This window comes from Apteryx mantelli, chromosome 5, assembly GCF_036417845.1.
Source record: "Apteryx mantelli isolate bAptMan1 chromosome 5, bAptMan1.hap1, whole genome shotgun sequence".
Taxonomy (NCBI): Eukaryota; Metazoa; Chordata; class Aves; order Apterygiformes; family Apterygidae; genus Apteryx; species Apteryx mantelli.
In genome coordinates, this window is record NC_089982.1 from 38,191,541 (window position 1) to 38,219,054 (window position 27,514).

The window sequence follows — 27,514 nt, forward strand, 5'->3', positions numbered from 1 at the left end:
TGCCCTATGTGTTTGTCAGCAGATGGGAAACTGGAAGGACCTAAGAGAACGGTTAGGAGAGTTACTCTTGGAGAAGAAGGCTAAAGGTAGGCACCTTTTACTGTTGCTCTTCCTTGCAGCGTGTGTCTGGTATACAACCTGGTACCTCAAGGGAAAGGCCTGGGGGGGGAACTTGGGCTGAGCCAGGGTAGCTGCTGTGGAGGCCCTGAGAGAGGACCTCTAGGACTGCTGGGAGATCCAGCCCGCTGAGGAATAGGGGGGTTGTGGTCAGATAACCATGTCCCACTGTGGCTGTAGTGAAATTTAGCTGTGGAAACACACCTTGGGAATTGATGCATTTCTGCAGATAAGGCACAAGATCTGTGCAACACTTTGTCTATGCTGTAGTAAGGTTTCAGCTTTTTCCCATAACAACAGTTCTTTAAATAGGAACGCTGGAGTGCAATCAGCAAACGAGTGTCCTTGTTGAGGACTGGAAAGGGGTGTTTACTTGGATAATTTCAGCCATTGGGTGTTTCCAAGTTTGGAAGTGCTGAAGCTGTCTAATCCTAAATCAGCTGGAGTGACCCTGTGAGTGTGGAGGAGGAGGACACAGCGTAGCACCCAACATGCTTGAGCTGTGGAGCTCCCCACAGGAGCTGTAGGTGGCTTTTTGTTGTTGTTGTTTGGTAGGTTCAGCTTCTGAGCACACAACTGTTGTTAAAACCCGCGGAGCTCCTTTTGCCAAGGTTATTTTGATGCCATTTCTCACTATTGCTGATGCTGCCAGACTACCTGCCGTACGCAGCTTATGTGTTTACCTACTTGCAGGGAAGTTCAGTGTTGCACTTTTGCCAACACAAAAGAGCCTGCCTGGGTAAACCTCTGCCTGCCACTTAAGCTTGAGTGAGGCCTTCTCCAAACCCAAGGACTGTATAGGTTTTTAGATATATCTGTGTTTTTGAAAGACATTTCAGTTCAGGAGAAGACTTAACAGATGTAGAAGATAACATTGCTGCTGGGTTCCAGGGAAGAAAATGAGGTGGACACTGTACAAAAGCTCAGGTAAATATGGAGGTGCAGCAGCCGACACTGCATTTTTAAACAGTGTAAGTGCTGCAGAGGATATCTGCCCGAGTTCAGCCTGCTCACAGGCTGGAGAGGGGCTCTTCCTTCCCCGCCCCCTTCCTAGTCCCTCTCCCAGATGTGCTTTTGGCAGAAACCCTACCTGCTCAGGCACCCTATCTACCCTGACTGTCTGCTAGGGAGACGTGGATTCCTTCCCTTTCTGCCTCCATTGTTTGCTTTTTTTAATGTCTAGATTCTGTCTGCTGTTTCTTGCTATAAAGCACCTATTTTTTTCTCCAGATTTATTTTCCATATGTTTTATCAGCTGGGAAGTGAGATTTTGAGGGCTGCGAGAAAAAAATTCCTGGGGGTTGGCAGTCTCTAAGTTAGTTTGGTATAGAAGTTACATGGCATATGGTGATTGCTGGGTGCCACCTTGTCCCTTGCTGAGTTGAATTTTGTGCTAGTTCAATAAAATCTTATTTAAGTAAGTGGAAACAGAAGCAGAGGGAACCTTACTTTGCAGTGGTCAACAGAGAATGTATAACTAACCTCTAGTACCTGACATGTTTCACTTCTCCTAAAGGGAGATTAAGCGAAGGTGCGGTGAGGGGCAGATGCAGATGAGTGTCTCAGGAGAGAGTGGAGGGGGTGAGCTCTGAGCAGTTCAGCCTTCACCACACTCAGTTGAGTACCAAAAGTGCTGAGCATTTGCAACTTCCTTTTACTTTCCTTATTGTTGCTCAGCACCTCTGAAGAAAATGCCTAGGACATTTTCCAAAGTACCTTATATCTAGCACTCTGTAGAAAAAGCCATGGACCTCTTCCCAAATAGACTTCTGCTTAGACTTCTGCACTGCCTGTTATCCTATGCCTGGAGGGGTTAACAGTGATTAGTACAGAGTCTCCGTGAGGCGCTTTTGTTCCAAATAGCATTTTGGAGATGTTTATAGAAGCTGCAGTGATTTGAGGCATAGTTTTAATTATTTGTCAGTTGAGCTTGGTGTTTTCAGTTGAAGACGTCTACCTATAAAAGTGGAACAGAGATAAGTTAACAAAATAGGCAGGTCTAGAGAGCCAAAAATGTACAGTAATAAAGGTCTTGTTAACAGCACTAAGCAGTTAAGCAGGATAGGGGTTTTCAATATAGATGCTCTGATGTGCTGCTTTGGATGGATGCTTTGATTATTTAAAACCCTTTTACTTAGGCCTGCACAACATCTAGCCCCTGAACTGATTTCCCGGACCTGCCTCACGGTGCTGATAATTTTTTTTAAATAGCTAATCCGAGAATGTGATTGACATTTTGTTAAACATGGAAAGAGCCCCAAATGACAGCTCTGAGGACAATTAGCCTCTGATATGACAGTTTAGGCTACCATTTGTCTGGGTTTTCCTCAAGATGTCCATTTCCCCTCATTCCTTGCCCTTCCCTCTGAAATTTCTTTGGCGAGAACTTTGGGCATTTGGTTGGCTATTTCTGGACTTCCACTGCATGCACTCCAATTGTTCTTGCACATGTAGTGAATCCAGCGTGCTCCAGGTGTGTTGGAGTAAACTGTGCAAGCCCTTGGCCCGAAATGAGGTCCTGAAAACCTCAGATAGAAAAATAGCCTTAAAGTAGATATTGTGTATCAGTTGCATGAGGACTGTAAGATCACATGAGCTTTGACCTGCTATTCTTGTCCTTTGGTGTGCAGGGCAGCTACCAGAAAGCCTCCTCTTCATCTGAGGACAGGACAGCGGGGAGATGGGGTCCGTGGAGACGGAAGTAGGACTATCACAGTTAGTCTTGGAGATGATGGAGGATACTGCAGAGAGAGGTAGAAGTCATGGGGAGGAGGAGAAAGAAGAAAAGGTGGTATTAGATGCCAGCCAGAACCCTTCCCTTCTCTACAAATCAGAATATCAAGCATTAGTATGTTGGTGTCCTAAGAGGTCCACCTGTGTATTTCAGGCATGCACCCTCTTGTAAGCTTTTATTACAGACCAACAAAAGGGAGGAGGAAAAAGCACTAAAGCATTAAACGTGTAAAACTATTAAGCAAGGCTTTCATTTTTAACAGTGGCTTCTATTCCTTTTGTGCCTTTAGCAGTTGAAAGCTTTTAAAGGAAACCTAACTCATGACACCAACATCTGACAACAGTATTGAAGGTGAGTGGACTGTCGCTTAGAAGAAATGCCAGAATAGAGAGCTTGTTTCTGGTGGCTGTGGTGTCTGGTCCTGCTACCCCAATAACAAATACACAAAAAGGGAAAGAGAAAGAATGACACAGAGGGGGAAAAAAAGCAGCTTGTGTTCGGTGCTGCCTGACTTGTGACATCCATGCTGGAGACAGGCATGGACTGCAGTCGTGCAAACTTGTGCTGGCAAAACAGGAAGGTTGGGCTGTTCCAGCTATTTCTCGTAGCTGCCTTGCCAGCTGCAGTAGTGCTACAAAAGCCACAACCTTGGCACGCTAAACTAGACGTAAGCAGAAGGTAGAGGGAAATAGAATAAGGTGGCAAAGGCAGAGAAGGACTGGCGCTGTGGGGATCGGAAGCTCTCCAGCAGCCTGGCACTGCATCCCAGGCAAACCTTTCAAGTTCTTTGCCTGCTGGGCTGTGACAAGCCATGCATTGGGTCACAAGCTTGGGGGAAGAGCATCTGCTCCACTGGATCACAAGACTGGGGAATGATCATGGCCCGGTGCTGTGGCTGGAGCAAGGAACAAGCACCCAACAAAGCTCTTTCCAGGGCAGACATGCCCTCTGGCTGCAGGCAGGGCCCACAGTGGAAGGAAGCTCTTCCCTGCAAATGCGAGCTATAGCCCAGGCCACTGGAGAATGTGGCACCAGAGCTGGAGGTTGCACTCAGTCTGTGGGAGCTGCCAGGTCTGTACTGACACACAGCTGTAATGGGGAAAGGCGAAAGTGTCATCTGCATCTCTTTGGCTGGCTCTGTCTTGTCAGGTTGACTAAAGCCCTGTGGTTCCTGGTGTGGGCATGGTCTCACAATCCCGGAGCCTGGTTGTTTCAACCTCACCTGTCCTCCTGCCGTCTGGGTCAAATTAAGGATTTGGAGCAGGGTGACAAGTGGAACAGCCCATCCTCTCCTATATTTGTGTTCCCAAACTAGCCCTCGTTCCCACCGCATTGGCTTTGGCTAATTGATTTCTGGTCTCTCCTACCTCTTATTTTCCAATCACAATCTTAACACTTTATTAGTGATAAATGGAACAATATAGTTAGCCATTTAGTTTGGGCTAATCCAAAGTTTTTTCTTCTGCTGACCATAAAATCTCTTTTTGTACAGTAGGCTGAGTTAGACTATTCTCCCCTCAGTCAATTTATAGTAGAGACTCCAATATAGATCATTAATCTTAACCTGGAGTGTTTGGAAGATTTATTTAATATTGGGGAAGAATATAGCAATATCTAGCTGTAGCCTATAAATTAGCTGTGGGGTTTTTTGGCAACCTGCCATTTATGGGCTCTCTAAGAGTAAGAATTTATGTTTCATTTGGAGCAGGGAAAAGAACAAATTATTCAAAAAAAAAAAAAAAAAGACAATTATAGAGGATGATAACGGGCCAGAGCACTTTTTTCCATGTCACTGTGAAGATGGCATGTACTGTGTCTTTTCTCTTAAGAACTTATTTCACTGATAAGTCAGCAGCAAAGAGGAGTGCAGCAAATTTCTGGGGGAAAGTAGTTTGTTAAAAACAAACAAACTCAAAACACACATACAATAAAACTATTTGAAACAGGCTAGTCGTAACTGGTATGGGGGCAAAGTGCAAGATTGTTCACTGAGCTGCAAATCCATTTCCTTTTCGCTAGGGAGAAGAAACCCACATGTCAACATTAAACATGCAAGAACAAAAATGTCAGGGGAAATGCTATGACTGTTGTCTCATTTTCTTTGCCACGGTACCACATTTTTGTTTTGTTGAAGAAGCAGAATTATTTGCAGAACATAAGATCATTGTTGGCAGGAAGCTTCTAGGAGTTAATTATAAGAGAACTGCACTTTGAGGCAATCCTCTGCCTGCCTCTCTCAGTCGGTGTCGTAGGTTGTTATGAGAGTGGCTGCAGCTGTGACTCCTGCAGTTTCCTTTGACCATGAGGTACGTTATGGGATCGGTTCTGGTTTGGGGGGCATGTAGTCCATACTGCTGACCATAAATGGCATTAGTAATTTGAGCAATACTTGTCATTCTGTTTTATTGTATGTAAATTTGATGCCTGAAAGGAGCAAGGGAAAGCAAGCAGCTAAGTGACATTTGCCTGCTTCTATCTGAAAGTCTTCCACCTTGGTTCAGGGAGTGCCACTTCTGAGTTTTTATTCTTGATTTTTGTTTTAAATGTGCCATTGTTCAAGTGGCAGAAACAAAAGGCTTTGGCTCTCCTTGCTGTGGGAGTGAAGAACGTTGCCTGTGCTTTGTAATGGGGTTCTCTAGGCAGATTAAAAACCAACAAAATGTGCCTGAAGCTCTTTGCCCTTTTCTAAACTGTGAATCCTGCTGTGCAGATTGCTGCTACTTCTGACCTGCTGAATGTTGGAGTTAAAACAAAAAATACCTTGCTCTCTCTCCTTGACAGAGTTCAGCACATGTTGAGGGAAACAGAGGAGCAGTATTGTGGCACAAGCTTGCGCACACACACATGCACAGAGGTCCTGATGTTTCATTTCATCTTATAAAGTGGCTTACGGCATGCTTTAGCCCTGTGGGCATTAGCCAGAGAAGCCAGGTTGGAACTGTATGATGTTTGAAACCAATCTGGCTAAATGATTGCAAGGGGAGTGTAAATAATGTATAGAGAATCTATATTTTTAACAGGAATTAGATTAAATTTCCCTCTTGCTAAATGATTATTAATACTATTTGCCTGGTCAGTCCGAGAATGGAGAAGTGTATTTTGGAAACTGTGTTTAAAGGGCTTGCAACTGTGTTTTAAACTGTGATTTCTGAAATAACTATATTTGTTCTAATCCAGTCAGATTAGCAGAGCTAGTATTTAGAACCGACTTTTTTTATTTTTAATGCAGATGGACCTTAGTGTCCTTTTGTTTGTGAGAAGCTTTTTTAGCCTCAGATAGCTGGAATACTTGCATGTGATTTGTTTTTTCAAAAGAAAAGATTCACTGTATTTAGAGATGCAAATACTACCTTGTCTTCAAAAACACCAGCTGTTATACTGGAGGACAAAGCTAATTTTATGTTGCCTTACTTCAGTAGTTCCTGTGTGCTCATCAGCAGCTTTTTATTTACCTTCTCTGTGGATCTGAAAAACACCACTGAAATTAAACTTTTGTTTATTCCTTTGGTAAAAGCCTAGTAATACCTGAACTGATCTGTGATTTTTTTTTTTTTAAATAAGTAAATAGGTTAACTAGCAGAATACAGTTTTGCATTAGTGTTTGTACAAAAGTTCAACAGACTTAGCTTTGATTCTCTTGTTCCTTGAATATGAGGATACTAATTGCTGCCTTAAATATTTGCCTTGATTGTGGGTCAGGTCACATACGCAGGTCTGTGGTATAAGAAATTGCTGCTGGTCTGTGTGTCAGTAGCACAACTTTTAGAAGAGATTTCTTTGGTTCTGATTTAAACATCTGGAGAGACAAAGAACGTTTGTCGGGGTCTCCTGTTGTTGCTAAAAGTTGGAGCAGGCGAGAATTTTTCTTTTATCGCATTCTAAATGCTGGAAAAGTCAGAGTGAAATCTGCAAGTATAATGCTTTATCTCCCCTTATAAATGAAAGTGCTTTCACTTCAGCTGTGGTGGCTGTCCTGATAATTACATTACGTAATATTTACTCTCCCCTTCTGAGTTAAATCCTTTTTCTGATTTGCGAGTAATATTTGCATATGTATTTCTTAGCGGCATTGACATGCCAGATGCACAGTGGTAGCTGTCTCCGCCTGCTAATCCTGTAATAACATTCTGGTGACCGAATTCAATGGCCCTGCGCGGAGCCTTGAAACAGCTGATTGCTGACTAGGGAGGAAAAAAAAATAACCCAGCGAATCTCATTGCAGCTCTCTGCTGCATCCCTATCCCACAATCCCTTGCACGATTTGCTGCAGTCTTTCTACACAGGCTGAGTGAGAAAAAGATGTGCTAAATAAAGACTGATTGGTTTGAATCCTGAAGGGGTCTCCCACTTGTAAATGACCCGGGGGAAAAAAAAATTCATGACGACTTCACTGGGCCTCCTCTTATTCTTCCATTTTTCTTTCCACCTGTCCTCTTCGTGGAATGGAGCATCATTCTTTAGAGCACAAAATATGTTGTGCATCTAATATTGACTGTGCTATGATAGGGATTCTTAACCAGTTTCACTCATGAGGCTCTTAAGCTTGAAATATTAACAGATGATGTTTTATTCGTTTGGATTACTACGGAACTGCAGCTCCGTCCCTGCAAGGATTTTATCCTCAGCACTGCATTGATTAAGCTACTTATCTACAAAGATGGGTAGGTCTAAAATGCTCAAGTTTGGTCAGTGTTATTCCTGGTGGCTGCTGCTGGGTTGCTCCTTCTGTTTTGGCCCCCGATAGTTCATTATAATTCTGCATGCTGTAAGAATGAGGAGGGTTGCTGTGCTTTAAACAACAAGGCACCAAGCTGATTGAAGAGTGGGAGAGAAAGGAATGCAAATTTAGCTTATCAAGCCTTTTGTACAAGAGGGCTCTGTGCTGGTTATGATTATTAATTTACTCAATGTGTTCTGTATTGGCTAATTTGGGGGCTGCTGCTATAATCTCGGCTTGAATCTCTCTTTTATTCGAAGAAGAGTGGACAGGCACTGTATTTGGTTTAAGGAGTTTTACCCTCGGCTCCCCCAAGCTTTGAAGCAACATTATTGAGGTTCCCCACCCTTTCTTATGGCTCTCAAGGCCTAACCGTTCCTTTGCAAACGTTGCCATTGGAAACCTATTCATTCATAATACATGAATAGACCCTCTGGGTTGTGAATACCATTGATAAGAAGAAGATGAACAAGCAGCAAGCAATTTGTTCTCCTCGGGCTGTACTTTCAGGCTGAGTCTAGTTGCCGTTCTGGCTGGGTGGAGTTCAGTGATAGCAGCGGAACTTGTAACAGAGGATTCTGCTCTTTTAGGATTAAATCCTGGGAATTGAACAGGCAGTTATAAGCTTTCCCAGGGTCTTTTTCTTGGCCAATCCATGGAATCTAATAGAAAACTCGATTCCTGTTGAAGAATTCCAGAGCTTATTTAAAGAGACTTGTAGAAGGGGTGCACTTTTCTATTTAATGGCTCTATTTATTTAAAACAACTCTTTTGGAACTGTTATTTGCTGTACTATAGCATTTTTTCCCTTTCCTAAATCTATAGGAAGTTATGGGTGGGGCCGCACCCTGACATTCATTCCTGAAGGCAGGCACGCTTAGCAGAGCTAAGCTTTACGGTATCTCACAGAGCCATTGTTTTCACTCCTCTTTGCTGTATAGAATATTGTGAGTGAAAAAACGATAAACATATTTCCAAGCAGAAGGAAAGAGAACAAGGTCATTTTCAGGATTGCTGGGAAGATGACAGTCCTCGAACCTCAAATGGGTGACAAAGGGTATACTTTTCAGAGCCCTTTTCTGCACTTGATTTGGCAAACCTGAACTAGGTTTTGAGTGCGTGCTTCTTAGAGATAAATGGGTGGGGTTTTATGTCTTGTTTGGTGCAATGCTTCATAAACCTTGGCTTTGTATGTTTAAATTAAGAAGTGCAAATATATATGGAGACTTGTTTCTCGGATCTTACTTATTTTCAGAGCTTTTGCTTTGGCTGCCTTTTATCACATTGAGAGACAAAACGAACCTCACAAAAAACCTCTAGCAGTTTCTGAGTTCAGAAGATGTTACTGTATAAAAGAATGTTTTTTCTTGTAAAAATACTATTACTTTACTAAATCTCCCACTGCCTGCACCTCTGAAACTTAAGTTGCTGTTTTGAGGAATTGCTGCTACCACTGCAACAAATCACAATTAATTCTGTCTTTAGCCAGATTCAAAAGGACCATCTAAAACTTGCAGCTTCTCCTTGGTCTTTGGTTATATAGTTGCTTACATTGAGACAATGGGCAAAATCATCACTTCCATAGCTACATCCCATTCAGCAAAATCTCATCTAAGGTGAATTTGGCTCAGTGAGGTTGCAGAATCAGATGTTCAATCCTGAAAATGACATACTCTAGAAACTTTTTAAATTGAACCACTTGTTTAAGGTGTTGTTATACCATGTAGTGGCCAAAGCTTGAAGTGTACAGACCAAATTCTGTTTTCAGGTGCATATTTTAAACATGATTCACATAAGCATAGGGGATAAATGACAGGCATGGCCTGCTATGTTCCAGACAAAATGCCAAATATTAAAAGCACTTTAAAGTGGCTAGGATGAGACCTGTGTATGAAACACTAAGAATCATCTGATTTTACAGTGAGATCAGGGGAATGTAAAAGACTAGGGTGAAGATCAGATGATATGAATTTTTTCAGATAACAGGAGTTTTTCTTGTATAAACACTATTTGCTGATGTGACTGTTCTTCATGGCCGAAAGATGAAATGATAGAGAATCATCTATTTGATTGCTGAGAACTTGGTTTTCTTAATGACAGGCAGCATTCACTGGAAAGCTATTTTTTCATATCCTTAAGTACAATTTTTTTGTTTTTAATAGGTTGTGCTTAGTTTATACCAAAAATTATACTGTTCATAACCTATCTGTGCCCAGTTTGGAAACTGTGCTTTTGATAAGAAGTCTTCCTGCTGCTGATTTTCTCTCCTCCTTTATTTGGTTAAACACTCCCCTCCCCACCCCTCCCCAGAAGTTTTGGGAAGGAGAATGGGAGGTAAGTGGAGCTGAATCAATGGTGAAATAAATTTTCTTTTGAAACACATCACTGAAGATCTTCATGTTATACTGCCCAATTAATAAATACATTAATGCCTGTTTGGTAGTCTGCTCTTTCTACTCCCATTTGCAAAAGCTGGATATTTTCGTTCTACTTTTTGTAAAACCATTTTTAACTCAAGCTTTTAAAAAGTAATGTAGCTTCATAATTGATCTCCCAGGGTTTTTGTGTATGATTTATGGCATTTAAATAGGTTAATTTAATTTATGTTTATGTAATATTAACAGGTTTTACCTTATTATGTGGGAAGAAATGAATGAAACAAGTGATTAATTCTGAAATAAGACATTTTTGGTTCATGTTGTTCATCATTGTATTTTAAGACAATTGTAGCCATTCTTAACTTAGAGATTCCCTTTTTTTTCCAAAAAGGAAACAAAAGTGCCTAGCATATAAATTTTGATGCATCAAGTTACCTGTCAGTTACTGCTTTGGGGTATTTTAGTTGTGAGTAACTTTCTGCTGCGGTGCTTGTGCAGAGGTGATCCACAGGGGTCTGTTACCAGTGGAGTCGGTGCAGCATGTTCCATAACCATCAGCATTGCCCTAGGAACAGTCACTTGCACAATGGAGCAAGTACACCCTTCCTGCCTACCTGTGCAGCTAAACACCCAGCTCAGGAAAACCAGCCTGTGTTCCGCTCTGTCAGATTCATACTCCCGTGCCTTCAGCACCGGAAGGAGAGCAACCTAACACTGCTTATAAAATATGGTGGGCTGCAGAAATCACTGTGGAACTTAAGCGACCTTTGAACAAGCACAATCAGCATCTGAGGCAGATGGCCAAACTAGGCCTAACCCAAATATGAAACGAATGACTAAAACCTGGGGTAGAAAATGTTTAGGGAAGAAGTGACTACCTGAGGAGGAATCTCTCCAGCGCAGGAATGAAGCTGGGCTGGCTGCTCACCAAGGCAAGGCGGCTGCGTTCCTCTCTGGGCACAGCAGGACCCGCAGAAGTGGGTGTGCAGACAGAAGTGGCAGTGGGTTTCCCAGGCTGCAGGGAGCAAGCCTGCACCTCTGAGTGCTCCAGCCTCAAGCGATGCACCTCGGTAAAATGCTCATGGCGAAGAGCTCTTGTTAGGCTGCCCTGCCAGGGCCTCTGCTTGTCCCAGCAGGTTTTCCTGATCTATTTTAACAGGCAGTTTACTTTTCTCAGGAAACAGGCAGGTTTCCTTTCTTGTCCTCCCCACTTTTCTCTCTACACATGTTAATCCTGTTGTCTATAAACTGTGCATCCAGTTGAGAAGAAACTGAAGTTTTTCTGTCTGTGCGCCTTGTTGCAGTACAGGAGGAGTTCCCAGCCTGCTGGAGGGTCTTACAACCTGCAATTTGAATTGTCAGCTGGTAGACCTTTTTCTTTCCCATTTATTTCATTTTATTTATGCCAGGCTTATGAAGAGACTTCAGCCATAGAAGTATGACTCTTACTATTCTTTCTGCCTAGAATGCTGTTCTTCTTACGTTTATTATCCAGACATATTACATCCATCCCTCACCCTGTCTTTGCTGATTCTGAGCAGCTATTATTCCTGTCTGATGAATGGGACGGTTGCCTCTTCTTTGCTAAGTTTCTTTTATTCTGAGGATTCCCACCTCACCTACCCCGCTCCTGTTGTTGGCGCAGAATTGAGCGCTCCCTTGCCGGGGACTGGTTCATTCTGAAGCTTCCTTTTCTGGGGCTTGCTAGAGTCTAAACCTACTATATCTTTGGCTCCACCTGCACTGATAAGGAAAAAATGTTAGGTGAACCATTTTCAAACTCCCTGTGACACGGCCATTTGACAGTGGCCGGTGCAGTTCCAGTTTAAGCATTCTGCCAACTGTATTGTAGACTTAAGAAATCCTATGTTTGTTAGCACTGGCTGAACCTACAGTTGCAAGAACATTTTTATCAGGGGATGTCTTTAAAACCAGACAGCCTTGTAACTCTTACAGACCAGAGGCAATATGCCTTTCCAGAACGTCTGCTTCAGAAAGAGGTGTTACGTATGGTGGTGTTGACTGTTTCCCAGGCTCTCAACAGTGACGAAACATTTTAAAAGTTTAATTCTCCACTGTTTTGGTTCTATATAGAAATATGAATTCCTGCATCAGAATGAAACATGAGTGAACTGGTTGTTGATATTGTTATTTCATGGAATTTATAAGCCATTTTTCTTCTTTTCCTTTCCCTTTATCCCACTCCAGCAGTGTGCAGGGTAGAAGGGAACAGGACCCATATGTCAGTGGTCTAGGATGGCCAGTGAAGGCCCAAACATCCCAAGTCCTGTGGTCCGTCAGATTGACAAGCAGTTTCTGATCTGCAGCATATGCTTGGACCGTTACAAGAACCCCAAAGTACTTCCCTGCCTGCACACTTTCTGTGAGAGGTAAGAGCTTTTCCCATGTTTGCAACTAGATATTTGTGTCTTGTAACTAGCACAGAACTTTTGACTTCTTCAGTGAACGGTGACTTTTCTCTTTACTTGTGAAGGTCACGTTAAGGCACAATAAAGTTTGGGAAGGTTGGAGAGGCGGGAGTGTAGAGGAGGACTGTTGTTCATAGTGGGCAATAAGAAGAGACAGCAGCAGAATATTTTGAATACATTCTCCTTTATGCAAGAGTGAATAAAAAATAAATCCAATGAAACTAATGACTATTGTTACACCAGTGTGAAAGGTGGTGGCAGTCAGAATTTGGACCTCAAATTAATAGCTTCAAATTTATTCTGATTAGCCTATAATTAGAAATGATAAAAACCTTTCTTTGTTGATTTACTAAGCAGAGAATAACTATCCCATCCTTAAATGTCCAAGGGTTAGATATGATGTATGCATTATTAATAACCAGTGATTAAGTGTCCTCATTATTCTGCAGCTTCGTTGACTGAAGTGGAAAAACTCTTTGAAAAGAGATGTGGACAAAACAGCAGCCTGCCTTCTACTGTATTCAGCTGAATGAATTGAACATAGCTAGTGATACTTTAATGCTATATTATCCATCAAACTGTGGAAAGAATAAAACATTTGCAGAAAAGTTAGCTGAAGAATTATTCATTAGAGATCTTGATCTGATGGTGGGATGCAGCTGTTTGGGTTATATATTGAATGGCAGAAGAATTATAATAAATGGTACTTTATGTGAATGCTTAGTTCAGGAGATTTCTAACTCTTGGTTAGAATTGCAGTGTGCATGCCTAATTTTATAGGGTGCAAGAAAAATTATTGATCTCTGAGTGCATCAAGTGAAATGGTCCTTTGTAGAAGAACGAGAAATTCTGACTTCACTGAAGTCAGCAGTAAAACTCTCACAGAAATCAGTGAAGTCAAGGTTTTCACCATCAAGTCTTAAGTTTCTTGATTTCAGTTCATGTGTATATCCTAAGGTCAGCTTCTGTTTTTTTACTGTAATCCTCTTATGCTGATCTGGTTATGGAAAGAGGTGGGAAGAACTCCTCTGGTGTAGTGCTGATGTGCAAAGCCTAAACTCTCCTTTCACAGGGCCCTTAGTGGGGAGGCAGGAGGAGTGATGCCAAGGGAGAATGAAGAGTGGTGCCAGCAAAGCCCTTAGGGGATGAGAACTGCCTAGCTGTGTGGGGTCACACTTTCTTGGTTGGCGTCTCATGAACAATTTGGCGTAACGCTGCTCCCCTTTAGACTCCTGAAGAATTGCCTGCTGCAAAGCTCCCTGTGTTTAGAGGACTGTATTGAATTGCCAGTTGCAGTCAGATGTTGCATGTCCAGCAGCTGTTACTTGATTTCAAGGCCAAAAGGGGCACTAACTCTCAGCATTCTCAGTAGAACAGATGTCTCAAAGAAAGGCACGTAACTCTCACAATGATGTCAGTTTATTGATCTTTTTTCCATGTGGCAGGGGAAGTAAGATTTAAAGGAAAAAATCCTCACAATCATTTTTACTCCTGAAGCACAGAATATGATTTACCTTTCCTTTCAAAAGTAGGGATAGCACTATTTCAAATCAGTTCGTAAATGAAGGGGTTTCTTTTTCCTCTTAGATGATACTTTCCCTCTCTCTTTCTTTCTCCTCCTCTATCTCCCTTCCCAATAGGTGCTTACAGAATTACATTCCAGCCCATAGCTTAACCCTTTCTTGCCCCGTGTGCCGCCAGACCTCCATTCTGCCAGAGAAAGGGGTTTCTGCACTCCAGAACAACTTCTTTATCACCAACCTGATGGATGTCCTGCAAAGAACACCAGACAACAGCATAGAAGAGTCCTCCATCTTGGAGACTGTCACTGCTGTTGCTGCAGGCAAGCCACTCTCCTGCCCCAATCATGATGGAAATGTAAGTGAGACAAGCTCCTGTGATATGTACAATATACTGATTGGTCTGACTTGCAATGGATATTTTGTTCTAAACATGTAGTGGGGAATGGGAACCACAGTACTACTTTGATTTTATATGTCAGCAAAGACAAATGACTTCTTAAAATTAACAATACTCAAATGCACTTAATGGAGCATCTTAAAATAGTCAGGATATTATTTCATCTTACCAGTCATCTTAGATGATACTGTCTTTTAACACGTGGTCAAAATTGCTTTCCCGCAAGCACTGGGCCTTGTGCCTTTGCCTCTGAGATGGGATCCTGTAGCTCTCCTTGTAGACCTAACTATTGCTGTAGTAACCTGTGGGCTCATTTAGGCAGTATGTGTCAAACATAAGCTTAATTGACCTGCACACTGACCCAGTGAGATCTGAGACAGTTTCAAAAGCTATGTGAGTATGTTAACATAACAACAAATAAAAAAGCATCCTGGCTCAGGCTCAGCACCTCAGTGACACAGCTTTGGGTCACCACAGTCTAGGAACAGAGCGAGCTCTGTTTATCTGCAGTGTTTTGTGTAAGTAGATCTCAGGTATCAGTTCTTGGAGACTCCAGAGTAAACTACTTGTCTTTGCTTTTTTTCCCCATCTGCTTTTTTGCCTAGCGTCTCCCTACATGCACTCTTAAATTATATCAAGTACCCCCCAAACTGAATAAGCATCTAGTATTCTTGTATTATTACAAGAACAGCTCTACTTTCACTGCTTGCTTCAGCATTTTCAGTACTTAACCTGCATGTTTTCATGGTAAGCATACCAACTCCTTTCTCACAGCCAGGTTTATGCAAGAGCATAAGTAGACCATGTTGCAGAACTGAGCCACGCTGTGTTGTAAACTGAATGTTGTGCTTGTATGCAAGCCAAGAAATTTGTGCCAGTATCTTAAGACAACTTTCTGAGGACTGTTTTATTTGATACTCAGTTTAAATACTGGTTGTATTGGAATAATTTAGTTGACAAGTTTTGATTGCTCCTACAGAGGAACAGTTCAGTTCCCTTTCCTTACTGATTGCTGGGCTTAGATTGACTTGTAGAACTGATTTGCTATATACTCTGATTAATGAGTAACTGGTAGACTTTTTTTCAGTGTGTGCTATACCTATGTGTGTGGAGTGGTTACTGATTAATATAGTCGTTCCTAGGTTTTATTTACATTTTATTTGATCTCCTTAAAATGAATCATAGCTCTTCTCTGATATAGCATTGGTGATGGGAGCTATTTGATTGTGAAGTACATTAAAAAAAAAAGAAAATGAAGATGTTACTTGATTTGTATTTACCCTATCTGCTGATGACTCTTTAGATATGTTGAAATGAATCCCTTAGAAGAAACTGTTTTGCCTGTAATTAAAATTAGGCCACCTTATACCTCTCTGAGAATTCCTTTCTGTGGAAGGTGGGTTTGTAAGTCCTCTAAAATAAACTTACTTGGCTTGCCTTGAAATATGGCATGCCTCTTGGGATGCTTAGTGGGCTTGTAAAGCCAGTGTGGTGTATCTTCTTGCTCCACTAAGTATCTGGGAGGGTTGGGGGGAGACTGAAGATAACCCCAATTTAAAGCTTCCTAAGCCAGGAACTAAAAAGCTAAGGTGCACACATGAGCCCTTGTGATGGGAGGAGCTGAGATAAGCTATGGGGAGAACAGCCTGAGATGGGCCAGGTGGACCTGGCTGAAGGGCAGAGTGGGCAGGGCAGGGTGACGGGCACCCTGGGCCTGCCTCGGGAAATGGCCTTCTGCCAGCTCCATGGTGCACAGCACGAGAGGGCACTGTGTGGCAAGGAGCAAGCGCCTGGTGGCTAGCAGCTTTGCTGGGTGCTCAGGGAGTGAGAGGGGGCTGAAGGGGTAGCTGGAGGAGAATGCCTTCAAAGAACAGGCAGTCGTTCTGCAGTGAACCCTCTCTTCAATAATTTTTACATATTACTTTAGGTATAATTCTATTCAAAGTCAGACCAGTTGTATTTTTATGATTAAGGGGAAAATTTACATATTTCGTTTAAATATTGGCAGATTTTCTTTGTGTTAGTTTTGAAATTAGTTTCTGTTTAAACAAGTCTTTCCAATCTCACCAGTGACGATGGATTTAAACCTCTCTGATTAAAATCAGGTAGAAACTGATGCACAGTTATTTTTCATTGGCTTGCCTGTCTCACTGTAACTTAACTCTCCTCAGGCACTGTAGATTAGATGCTTTCTCTTCCAATTGGCCTCATATTCCCACCACTTGCTTTCCATGTGTGTGTGTCCTATTTCTTCTGCAGCACATCCTCTATTGTGGCTTCTTTATCGTGTGCTCTTAGGAGGAATGAAACTTAGCTTGTAATATCTTAACATGAGAGATGGTTTCCTGTGCTTGGGCTATAAATGGATGCTTACTCATATTCACCCAACACAGAGCCTGAAAATATGTTCTTGTGAAATTAGGGTAATATGGCACATATGCCGTGGAACTTTTGAACCTGACAGTATATTCTTATGTTATATTTACACACTAAAATAAGATTGGCTTTATTCTCAGGTGCCAAACACCTGCAGCTTCTATTGGGTATAAGAATCTAGGTTTGGAAATGTTGGTCTACAGTCATTTAGGGCAAGGAACAGCCAAGATAGTGAAGGCTGTGGAACTGTAAGTCCATTTACTATATTATATGTAATGGGTGGGTTAGCCTCTTTTCAAGTGCCTATCCTGAAAAATCCACTTTGGAGTTTTATTTAAATTACAAGTGAAAGCCTGCTTAGATCCCAGGATCCATGTTTTTACAAGTGCAGCATATTTTCTGCCTATAGAGTGTAACAAGAGAGCATACCCGATATTAAATTAAAAGCCTGTAACAAGAGAGCAAACTTGATATCTCACTAACTTGTTCTCAAAAGATAACAGAATAGCTTGGCAATTTGACAGGTATAAGATCTTGTCTAGAAAAACATTTCCTAAACTTGTGCAGGTGCTGCTTGCTGCCTGTATGCTTCTCTTAGGAAAAAATAAGAAAGCTTGATGTTCTGATGAAGTGAATTCATAATGTACCATTTAAACCTTGTCTTTTCCCCTCACCTCCGTACTTCCCAGTATGTCACTTACTTGTGTATTAAACTGTAATCTAGATTTTTCTATTCTTTGCAATTTTCAGTATGTCATTTAAGCTAAATAAAAAAATTCAGACTGTCTGACTTAGACCCCTAGTGAGCATTAGAACTAAAAAATTGAGCTCCTTACTGGCAAAACATTTTCCTGCCTCATGAAGAACACTCAATACAGTCAGGAGAGTAGTGTGAGTAGTGTGTCCCTGATATAGTCATATCTGCCAGAACTAGAAACTCATACAAGGGATTTGGGTGGGTCACTTGTTGTGCGTGAGCGTGTTGTTTAACTCGTGAGTCTTAAAAATCTTACAGTAAATATTAAACATTTTTTTTATGGGTAAGGTAGAAGCTGTAAGTTGGGAGGACAAAAGCCTGGGTTCTAAATTTAATGTGGTGTCTGGGAAGTGCTGTCAGGTTACCCAAGCTTATGTTTTTCTAGAAGCCAAAACATACAAAGCCAAGGTACACACTAGCCCTGAGCCAGAGGAACTGAGCATGTGTGTGAGATGGGGAAGGGGGCTGGCAAAGAATAAATGCCTCCTTTTTTTTCTCTGGACTGCTGTTTTAATTCAAACAAATAGAAAGCAGAGGATGGAAAATGTGATTATTCAAATGTGATTTTAGATAAGGAAGGCTTAGAATTGCTGAGAGCCTTTTTTTGAGACCTGACCTCTGAAAGGCTGGAATTAATGTGCCTTCGCTTTGTGAAATCTATTTCAGAAGTGCATACATCTTTCATTAGGCAAATTAAAAAGTTTCTATATATTCAGTTAAATTACAGTAGTGAAGATATGCGTAGGCCTGTGACTAGATCCTGGTGCTGAAATATGCTTGTCTGGTTTAAGGTGGAGTCAGTGGATGGGATTTTGAAAGCAGTGGGTATTAACCTACTCATTGCAGCTGATGGGCATGTTCCCACTGGTTTCAGTGGAAGCACAGCTGAAGCCAGTGTTGGGTGCCATAGCGTATCCTGCCCAAGAGCCCTCTTCCACTTGGAAAAGAGGGATGAGGCAAACCTTTTTTGAGATGTTTTATTTAAAAAAAAAAAACAAAAAAAAACCAAAAGTCAAAATGAAAAGCTTTCTGGGAATGTCATAAAATGTGAAGTCCATGTTGGGGATGGAGAGGAGAAGATATCTGCCTGCAGTTAGAAATAAACGTGAAAGAACAAAATATATGAAATCTTGACTGATCAGGAAATGCTTGACAAAATCTTAGGAAATCAGCTTCAAGCCTGAATTGTACTAATATTAACTTTTCTTTCTCCTTCAGTTATGGCATAATCCAAAGACTTTCATGGGAAATGAAAGCTGCTTCACTCCAAACATTCCGCATTTGACTAAGGCAAAGGAGACAATTTCTATGCAAACGTATACATTAGCTTTATCGGTTGCTTTCTGTTACCATTCTGGTTTAGGTGATTCTCTGGCACTTGAATAAAGAGGAAGAAAGTTGATTAGAATAAACTTCAGTATGCCAATGAGATGTTTTCTGTCTCATATATGTTGCCGCAAATATAATGGTGTTTGTTAATGAGGTATTCAGTAAGAAACAGAGACATTTTCACAGAATCACAGAATGGTTGAGGTTGGAAGGGACCTCTGGAGATGATCTAGTCCAACCCCTCTGCTCAAGCAGGGTCACCTAGAGCAGGTTGCACAGGATCGTGTCCAGGCGGGTTTTGAAAATCTCCAGAGAAGGAGACTCCACAACCTCTCTGGGCAACCTGTTCCAGTGCTCTGTCACCCTCACAGTGAAGAAGGTTTTTCCTCATGTTCAGATGGAAGCGTCTGTGTTTCAGTTTGTGCCCATTGCCTCTTGTCCTGTCGCTCGGCACCACTGAAAAGAGTCTGGCCCCATCCTCTTGACACCCTCCCTTAAGATACTTGTACACGTTAATAAGATCCCCTCTCAGCCTTCTCTTCTCTAGGCTAAACAGGCCCAGCTCTCAGTCTTTCCAGTCCCTTAATCATCTTTGTAGCCCTTCGCTGGACTCTCTCCAGTAATGCCACATCCCTCTTGTACTGGGGAGCCCAGAACTGGATGCAGTACTCCAGATGGGGCCTCACCAGGGCTGAGTAGAGGGGGAGAATCACCTCCCTCGACCTGCTGGCAACACTCTTCCTGATGCACCCCAGGATACCATTGGCCTTCTTGGCCACAAGGGCATGTTGCTGCCTCATGCTTAACTTGGTGTCCACCAGCACTCCCAGGTCCTTCTCCGCAGAGCTGCTTTCCAGCAGGTCAACCCCCAACCTGTACTGGTGCATGGAGTTATTCCTCCCCAGGTGCAGGACCCTGCACTTGCCCTTGTTGAACTTCATGAGGTTCCTCTCCGCCCACCTCTCCAGCCTGTCCAGGTCTCTCTGAATGGCAGCACAGCCCTCTGGTGTATCGGCCACTCCTCCCAGTTTTGTATCGTCAGCAAACTTGCTGAGGGTGCACTCTGTCCCTTCATCCAGGTCATTGATGAAGAAGTTGAACAAGACTGGACCCAGTACTTTATATTAATCTAACCATTATATCCAAAGATAAAAATACTGAATAACTAAAAAACTTTTTAAAATATCTTGAACCATAAGCATTAAATTATCAAGAGGCAGAAAGATAAACTTTTGACATTGATGTGGAAGAAATGAACCTTTATGATCATATAGAAAGGCTTAGAGTTTCCTAATAATTTTTTTTTTTCATTTTGGTTGGTTCTGGCTGCAAATGTTTGCAGCCTTTGTAAAGAATTTAAATCCTAAACTCTATTTAACTGATTTTCTCTGTGCACTTTGGGATTGCACCATATCTTAGTGCCTACCAAAGTAACTGTCAGGACTCAGAGGATATACCACCATGAGATCCCTCGAATCACAGTTACTGGAGTAGTGTTGATGGTGGTTGCCATGGGTGTAAGTAATTCCTCTTGTTTAGATGGGCTACATATTTTTTTCCTTGCTAATATATTCTATTTTACGTGGTTTGTTTTGGGCAGCTTTTTAATTTTCTCTGAAGTGGTTTACACAAATGGCCAACAAATGATTAAACCCACATTGCCTGTGAGCCCTGTATCTTGTGAGTTGAGATAAGAGGGAAGAATGGGAATAAGAAGGAAAGAAGCTTATTAGAGGAAAATCCCTATTCATGCTAATAGCCACATGCAAATCTGGATTCTTACTCCCCCCTCCTAATTCTCAAAATGTCTTGGAGCAGCCAGATACTTTGCATGATGCTTTTACAAGTCCCTCTGCTCACCTGAAAGTAGCCAGTTCTACTCTTCCCTAAAAACCTTCTTGATGTCACCAGCATCTCCAGTCCAGCCATCTTTGTGTGAGAGGTCTGAGTGCCAAAAGCATGGGCCAAGTTATTCGAGATTCTGATGCTGTGTTCTGAATGCAAGACAGCTGCGAATATCTTGCTTTGAAGCACTTACTATGAGTTTCCTTTTACACTCTTTAAGAAGCCTAAAATGCTTTGTGCTCAAAGATCTTCTAGCTGTAAAAATAAAAAATAGTCTCACACTGAATTTGCGTATATGTGCATTATTTTGACTAACATATGATTTTGGGCACAGTACTTTTCTGTTTCTTTCCCTTCATGAATATATTCAGATTTTGGGGGTATTTATTACATGTAAAGATCATTTTTTATCTCCAGACAACATTTTACTGGATATGTAACAGGTTGAAACCATTTCCTTCTCCTTCAAGTGTAGATCAGCGCTCTTATAATCTCACAGATGAGGTTTCAATGGTTTTAAGGGATTAGTAATGGGATATGGAGCTTTTTCCCTGCAGTGCGTTGGTTCATTTAGGGTGCTTTTTTTGTGGCAAATAAATATGGTGTTTGGTATTCTCGGTTGATTTCATGTTGCAGAGGTGGCCCTGTTACAAAAACAGTCAGCTGACACTGTGTTTGGTAGCCCCTCTAGGGAGACTAGGGATTGAGTTGCTGGGGGACTTGAATACCTTGTTTTTCAAGTGAGTTGTTACATGGGGTAGTTGAGGGACACCAAAATTTACTGTTATTACACAATACCCAGATGATGTTAGGGCCAGCCATTGAGGTCCAGCACTCTCTTTCCCAGTTTGCTTTTCTGATGTTTCCTGATAGAATAAAATGCATTTAAAACAGGGTTTTGATATGAAATCTGTAAAAAAAAATATATATATATATATATATATATCTTTTAAGTAGTAAATTTTAAAGTATCTGCTCTCTTAGACACCAATGTTTGTTTCATGCTGAACTGTAATCTCAGTGCTTGGATAATAAAATACTCAAGGCCCAGTAAGATGTGTTTTGAGTGATGCTACTCCGGCCATGTTTGAATTTAGAGTTGTGCATGTTTCCAGGTGATGGAATTTTACTGCCAGTCCTGTGAGACAGCCATGTGCCGGGAGTGTACAGAGGGAGAACATGCAGAGCATCCTACAGTCCCGCTCAAGGATGTGGTGGAACAACACAAGGCTTCCCTCCAAGTCCAGTTGGATGCTGTCAACAAAAGGTATAGAAATTCCACTGATTATTTTTCCATTTTTAGTTTTACCATTGGCTTCCTGTGTTACCTTGGGTAGATGTTCTAATGTGCTTGTGCCATGGACTTTTACCTACAAAATAGGGATAGTGAGGATGGCATAAGGATAAAATCCATCATTGAGTGTGATGCATTGAGGGATTAGAGAAAAGAGCAGAAGATTCCTATCTGTCTTTTGCAACACAGAGGCCAGACCTTTCTTAGGCATTAGAAATGAAAGTGACCTCCAAAGAAGGAGCATAAAATGTTAAGGAGAAAAATGTGAGCCAGTCATGAATTTCATAATAAATAAAAAATACAGTATGCTTAAAGTAAAGTACAAGCTTTACTCTGGCAGAAAGGATTAAAAAAAAAGTGGGATAGATCTAGTTCCCTCTTCCCTAGTAGATATGTCTGCATAAGGGACAGAAAGTCCAGGGCCTCCCTGTTGGAACTGCTTGGAGCCTAATGGATTTCCACAAGGGAGGGCTCTGGCTTCAGCCTTATTTTATCAGACCAAAACCACTATGTGGTTGTACAAGGAATGAATTTACTTCTGGGAAACGACTGAGTTTAAAGACAGCCTGGTGATGAGATTGTTTCATCAAAAGATGTCAAGGCAAGGGCCAATGTTTAATGACTTTTGAAACAGCAGTCTTTGTAATTTAATCCCTCCCTCAGGCTTCCAGAGATCGACTCAGCACTTCATTTTATATCTGAAATCATACATCAGTTAACCAACCAAAAGGCTAGCATTGTAGATGACATTCATTCCACTTTTGATGAACTCCAGAAGACTTTAAATGTGCGAAAGAGCGTGCTGCTTATGGAACTGGAAGTGAATTATGGCCTTAAACACAAAGTAAGATGCATATTTTGTTTCAATAAAAAGCTATTAATTTAATCAGCCAGTCTTTACAAATGATGCGGGGTGCCAGTTTGACAAATTGTGTCTGAAATCCAGATCTGGGGAGGACATTGCCTTCACGATATCAAGTGCTGCAGACTCTTGTTTGTGGGTGCCCAGCCTCAAGAGTGGAATCCAGACCCCATATGGGCTGCTAGCCCTGTATGCGCAGTGTGCGGGGATCTGATATAGCCAATGCACTGAGCAGGCGTCTGCTTAAAGCCAATATGCTCGATGTGCAGTTGTCAGTAATGGAACACCAAGGGTAAGTTTAAATCCTTGGCCTGAAATCCCGTGAACCCTCCCATGAAGATACAGCCAAACAATTTTTCCCAAAGAACTAAGCGAGTCTTACTATCATGCTTTAAAGCGCTGTTTTCCTTTCAGATGCCTCGTAATGTATTTCATGTTAAAAGCCACTGGTTGAAACACATAAACATTGCAGGGGCATCTCATTTTCCCAGGAGAATGCAGAGAGCAATAGATTCCAGAGCTGTGTTAACTCTTTCACATCCTATCTGGCTGATTGAATCTTGCATTTTTTCCCCTGTACTGTAGTCTAGGCCTCACAGGAAGAAAAGGGAAATTTTCCCTTTTTCCAGAAATTTGTAGCCTGGTGACTAGGGCTTTTGCCTAGGATTAATGGGCCTGAATCAGGCAAATGAAAGAATTTAACCCATTTCTTCCTGGGTACCAGTAGGCTATTTTATAAAAAAGAAGGATCTCTCCTTTCAGAGTGTCCTTTAAAAGAAAGTGGCATCAACCATTGGAATTTCAAGAGTGCCTGATAATACTGGTGTCTTTGGGCATTCTCTGAGATTACCAAGCAGCTTGAGCTTCTCTAAATGGTTGAAGTGGAGGAATGGTGCATTCCTGGATCCAGAGCAAGCTTAATGATTAGGAAGGTACTACTTCTACTGGACCTGTGAAAACTGAGGAATTGTAATATATGCACAAGATAAGTAACTTCAGGTATATAGGGAGCCCAAAACCCTGGAGGCAGAGTTTAGTCATCTCCTGCTAAGCAGCAGCAGAGCAACTTTTTAGCATCAAAACTTTGGACTTAGGTCCCAAATTCATCTAAACCTATCAAAGATGTCCCCAAAACATATTTTCTTACAAGAAAACATACTCAGGGTGTGCAAAGTTCCCATAAGATGAATTATGATGTTAAATTATATTATTGTTATTTAAAGGGACATTTTAAGGCTATTTTTAGGCTTCAGGAAACACATGTTTTATGAAGTTGTGCATATACAAATAGTGAAAGAAGTATTTCCCTGTTCTTTGCGTACAAAAGAGAGACTGGAATTGGGTTTTACATTTGAATGAATAGTAGGCCCGTGAAATAATTCAAATCCATCATTCCGATCATATACTTTGCAAAACTGAAAAAAAGAAATGGGCTACACTTCACTAAAAGAAAGCTGGCCATTCAGTTTCAGTTGTCCAGTGGACTGACAGAGGCCTTGTGTAAAATATTCTAAACATGTTTTAAATATTAGTTATGCTAGGACTGAATATTTTCCATCTGCGTAATGAAAGAAAATGATATTGAGAATATAATGGTTTTAAAATGTAGTTGCAAATTGTCTTCCTCCACAGTTTGTGGTTTGTTATCCCAGGCATACGGGTTTTTGTCATCCTGGGACTTTACTAGCTATGGTATCACTTTAACTCCTTACTTCCTGGAATAAGGACAAGACATAAAAATTCCTTCTATTGAATTCTGAGGCATTCTTAGATACATACAAAACGAGGTAACTTGAAATTTCAATGTGGACATGAAATTTCTTGTTCATTCTGGCTTTTTTTGCAAAATACTTCATGTTGTTGTCACTTTTCCGTATCAGTAGCTCATCGCCTGGATTTTCTGCAGTAGGTGTAGAAAAAGCAACTAGGTTTTTAAAATTCAGAAGAAAAAATGCCCTTAGAATATGGTATCGTTACATGGTGTATGCCAGCAATGGAAGGACAAACAAGCTAACAAGAATAGCTCATAGCAATAGATACACTAAGTCTCTAATTTTAGTTTAGAATCAATTGTAAGGTTTCTAAAATATTTATTTTACGGTGGTCAACAAAATAACTTCTCGGCTGTACAGTAATGCCAGTGTCCTAGTTCTCCTCTGCAGGAGGAACATAGCAAATATGTGACCTGGTTCTTTGGTTTGGGCATTTTGTCAGTGGAGAGTGTGTTGGGTGGCTGGAACGTTTGGGCTTTCCAGGCTCTCATGAATTTCTCTATGTTAGGTTGTTATAATTTAGGGATCCTCTTCCAATTCATTATAAATCTAGTTTAAAAAAAAAAAAGTTAGCCTTGTTCCCAACCCACGCCTAACAATTTTGAGGTGAATACTGTCTTAAGAGTTTTGGACTGAGGACCAGTGCTGAGCACATAATAAAAGCTCTGTTTCATACTTAAATATAGAGTGGCAACTTGCTGCCCACCAAAATTACAGGCTACTCAACCCAACTCTTCCCATTATCCACAACCCATCCTCTTCATTTTGCTCTCTTGCCTGCTGAAACTGGGGAATCAACTTTCCCACTTCTGCTGAGGAGACTTTTCCTTTCTTCACTTATTTAGACTAAGAAATCATGATTTCTCTCAGCATGGAAGAAAAAAAGTTGAGAGTGCCTTCTGGTGCATCTCTATATAGCATCCACCCAAAGTTTCCCCTGGCTCTGAAGAAATGGAAGTCCTTCCTGCAGCCACCCCTGTTAATGGGCCTGATGACTCCAAAATATCTCTATCTCTATGCACACAGCTCATTTCCCATTAACCAGCTTGTTACCTGTGACTGCTGAGAGGCAGATGGATCAGGCCTCAAACTTCTACATTAAAAAAAAAAAAAGGTAGATGGGGCAAAATTCAATCTAGTGTGACAACGGATCTTTGAAGCCCTAAAGATCCAAAATGGGGTATGTTTTTTGGGTTGCATCATGATATTCCAAGACCATGCCATGCTGTTGGGTGTAGGGAGTCAGTACAGTACTTTTTCTAAAGTGAAACTTCTGAAATGAAGCACTATGAAGTGTTCTGTAAAGACCTTCAGATTTAAAGAGTGCTACATCTTGTTAGCATAGATGTTGGTAACATGATGCTAATCTGGTATTTGGCAATGCATACAGGTCCTCCAGACACAGCTGGATACCTTACTTGAAGGACAAGAGAGCATTAAAAGTTGCAGCAACTTTACGGCGCAAGCCCTCAACCATGGCACTGAAACGGAAGTTCTGCTGGTGAAGAAGCAAATGAGCGACAAGCTGAATGAACTGGCTGAGCGGGACTTCCCACTGCAGCCCCGCGAAAATGATCAGTTGGACTTCATAGTGGAAACAGAAGGCCTGAAGAAGTCCATTCACAATTTGGGTACTATTTTAACCACCAATGCAGTTGCCTCTGAAACAGTTGCCACAGGTGAGGGCCTGAGGCAGACTGTGATTGGACAGCCCATGTCTGTCACCATTACAACGAAGGACAAAGATGGGGAGCTCTGTAAATCTGGGAACGCTTACCTCACTGCTGAACTGAGCACACCTGATGGGAGTGTAGCGGATGGAGAAATACTTGACAATAAAAATGGCACTTACGAATTTTTGTATACTGTTCAGAAAGAAGGGGACTTCACTTTGTCACTGAGACTTTATGATCAGCATATTAAGGGCAGCCCATTTAAGCTTAAAGTGGTCAGATCAGCAGATGTGTCCCCTACCACTGAAGGGGTTAAGAGGCGTGTTAAATCTCCTGGCAGTGGTCATGTGAAGCAGAAGGCTGTGAAAAGACCTGCTAGCATGTACAGCACTGGCAAAAGAAAAGAGAATCCCATTGAAGATGATTTGATCTTCAGAGTAGGTACGTGACTTGTCTGCTAACTATTGACATACTTAAAAATAGTTCAGGGAAACTGGGTAAAAAGTTCTAGAAATTAAATTATTTTAAGGTTAAAACTATATGTATCCATGTCGTGATAAAGAGAACAACCTGATAGTATTTTTAGGCCTCTTGGCTTTTGTTCACATGTACATTTTAAAAGTTCATGCTTGGGAAATGCTGTTTGCAACAAACATTTAACTGGAATTTGGGTTGAGAAATGCATAATTTGATTTGGATATTTTACTAGCTCCTCTGCACTCTATTGGGCATCATGAGATGGCAGTATCATAAGACTATTGGTTCAGATTAGATTGCTTCTTTAAAAAGTCATGTGGCGAGAAGGAAACGTCTCTAAAACAATTGCCCTAAAAAATAATCTAATTAATTAATCTAACCAGGGACTATACATGCTAAATCTGTGATCATATATAGCTTTTTGTGATGTCAACATAGGACAAAGTTAAGATTTCCTTTATTTGTGTTTTTCAATATCTAAGGATGTTTGGTTCTTTATTTAGAGTAATTGTATCTCCAAATTTTTGGGCTTCTAATGCTTGGCAATTAATATATCATCTCTGTGTCATCTACCATGATTCTCTTTCAGCTCCTTTGATATAGTTTGTTTTTTTAGAAAAATAATAATAATTCATAATTGAAAAATTCTGTAACATAGGGTGTTGTGTTTATAAAATATGTGTTTATATAGTTAGAAAATACTTTTCACTTGGCACAACTTAAGAAAAAAGCAAATTTAATTCTTAAAATAAACAAGTCAAGATTTCAGTGGTATGTTTACCGAATTTGCCAACTAGTCAGCAAGGTGGCTTTCCTATTTGTAGCAGAGAATGG

General features: G+C 41.2%; 1 protein-coding gene across 6 annotated transcripts in view; it reads left to right on the plus strand.

Moving 5' to 3' along the window:
* TRIM2 (tripartite motif containing 2) overlaps positions 1-27,514 on the plus strand; it is a 76,000-nt gene that overhangs the window by 20,971 nt on the left and 27,515 nt on the right. For 3 of the 6 annotated variants that reach the window (XM_067297827.1, XM_013951813.2, XM_067297828.1), the window contains 5 exons: positions 12,155-12,336; positions 14,016-14,253; positions 21,718-21,869; positions 22,560-22,740; positions 25,921-26,644. In XM_067297827.1, the coding sequence (XP_067153928.1) occupies positions 12,203-12,336; positions 14,016-14,253; positions 21,718-21,869; positions 22,560-22,740; positions 25,921-26,644 (1,429 nt within the window). In that variant the 5' untranslated portion in view covers positions 12,155-12,202. Of the gene's footprint in view, positions 1-5,115; positions 5,158-12,154; positions 12,337-14,015; positions 14,254-21,717; positions 21,870-22,559; positions 22,741-25,920; positions 26,645-27,514 lie in introns of those variants that run through there. The other 3 variants (XM_013951814.2, XM_013951816.2, XM_013951817.2) reach the window with 3 other exon arrangements.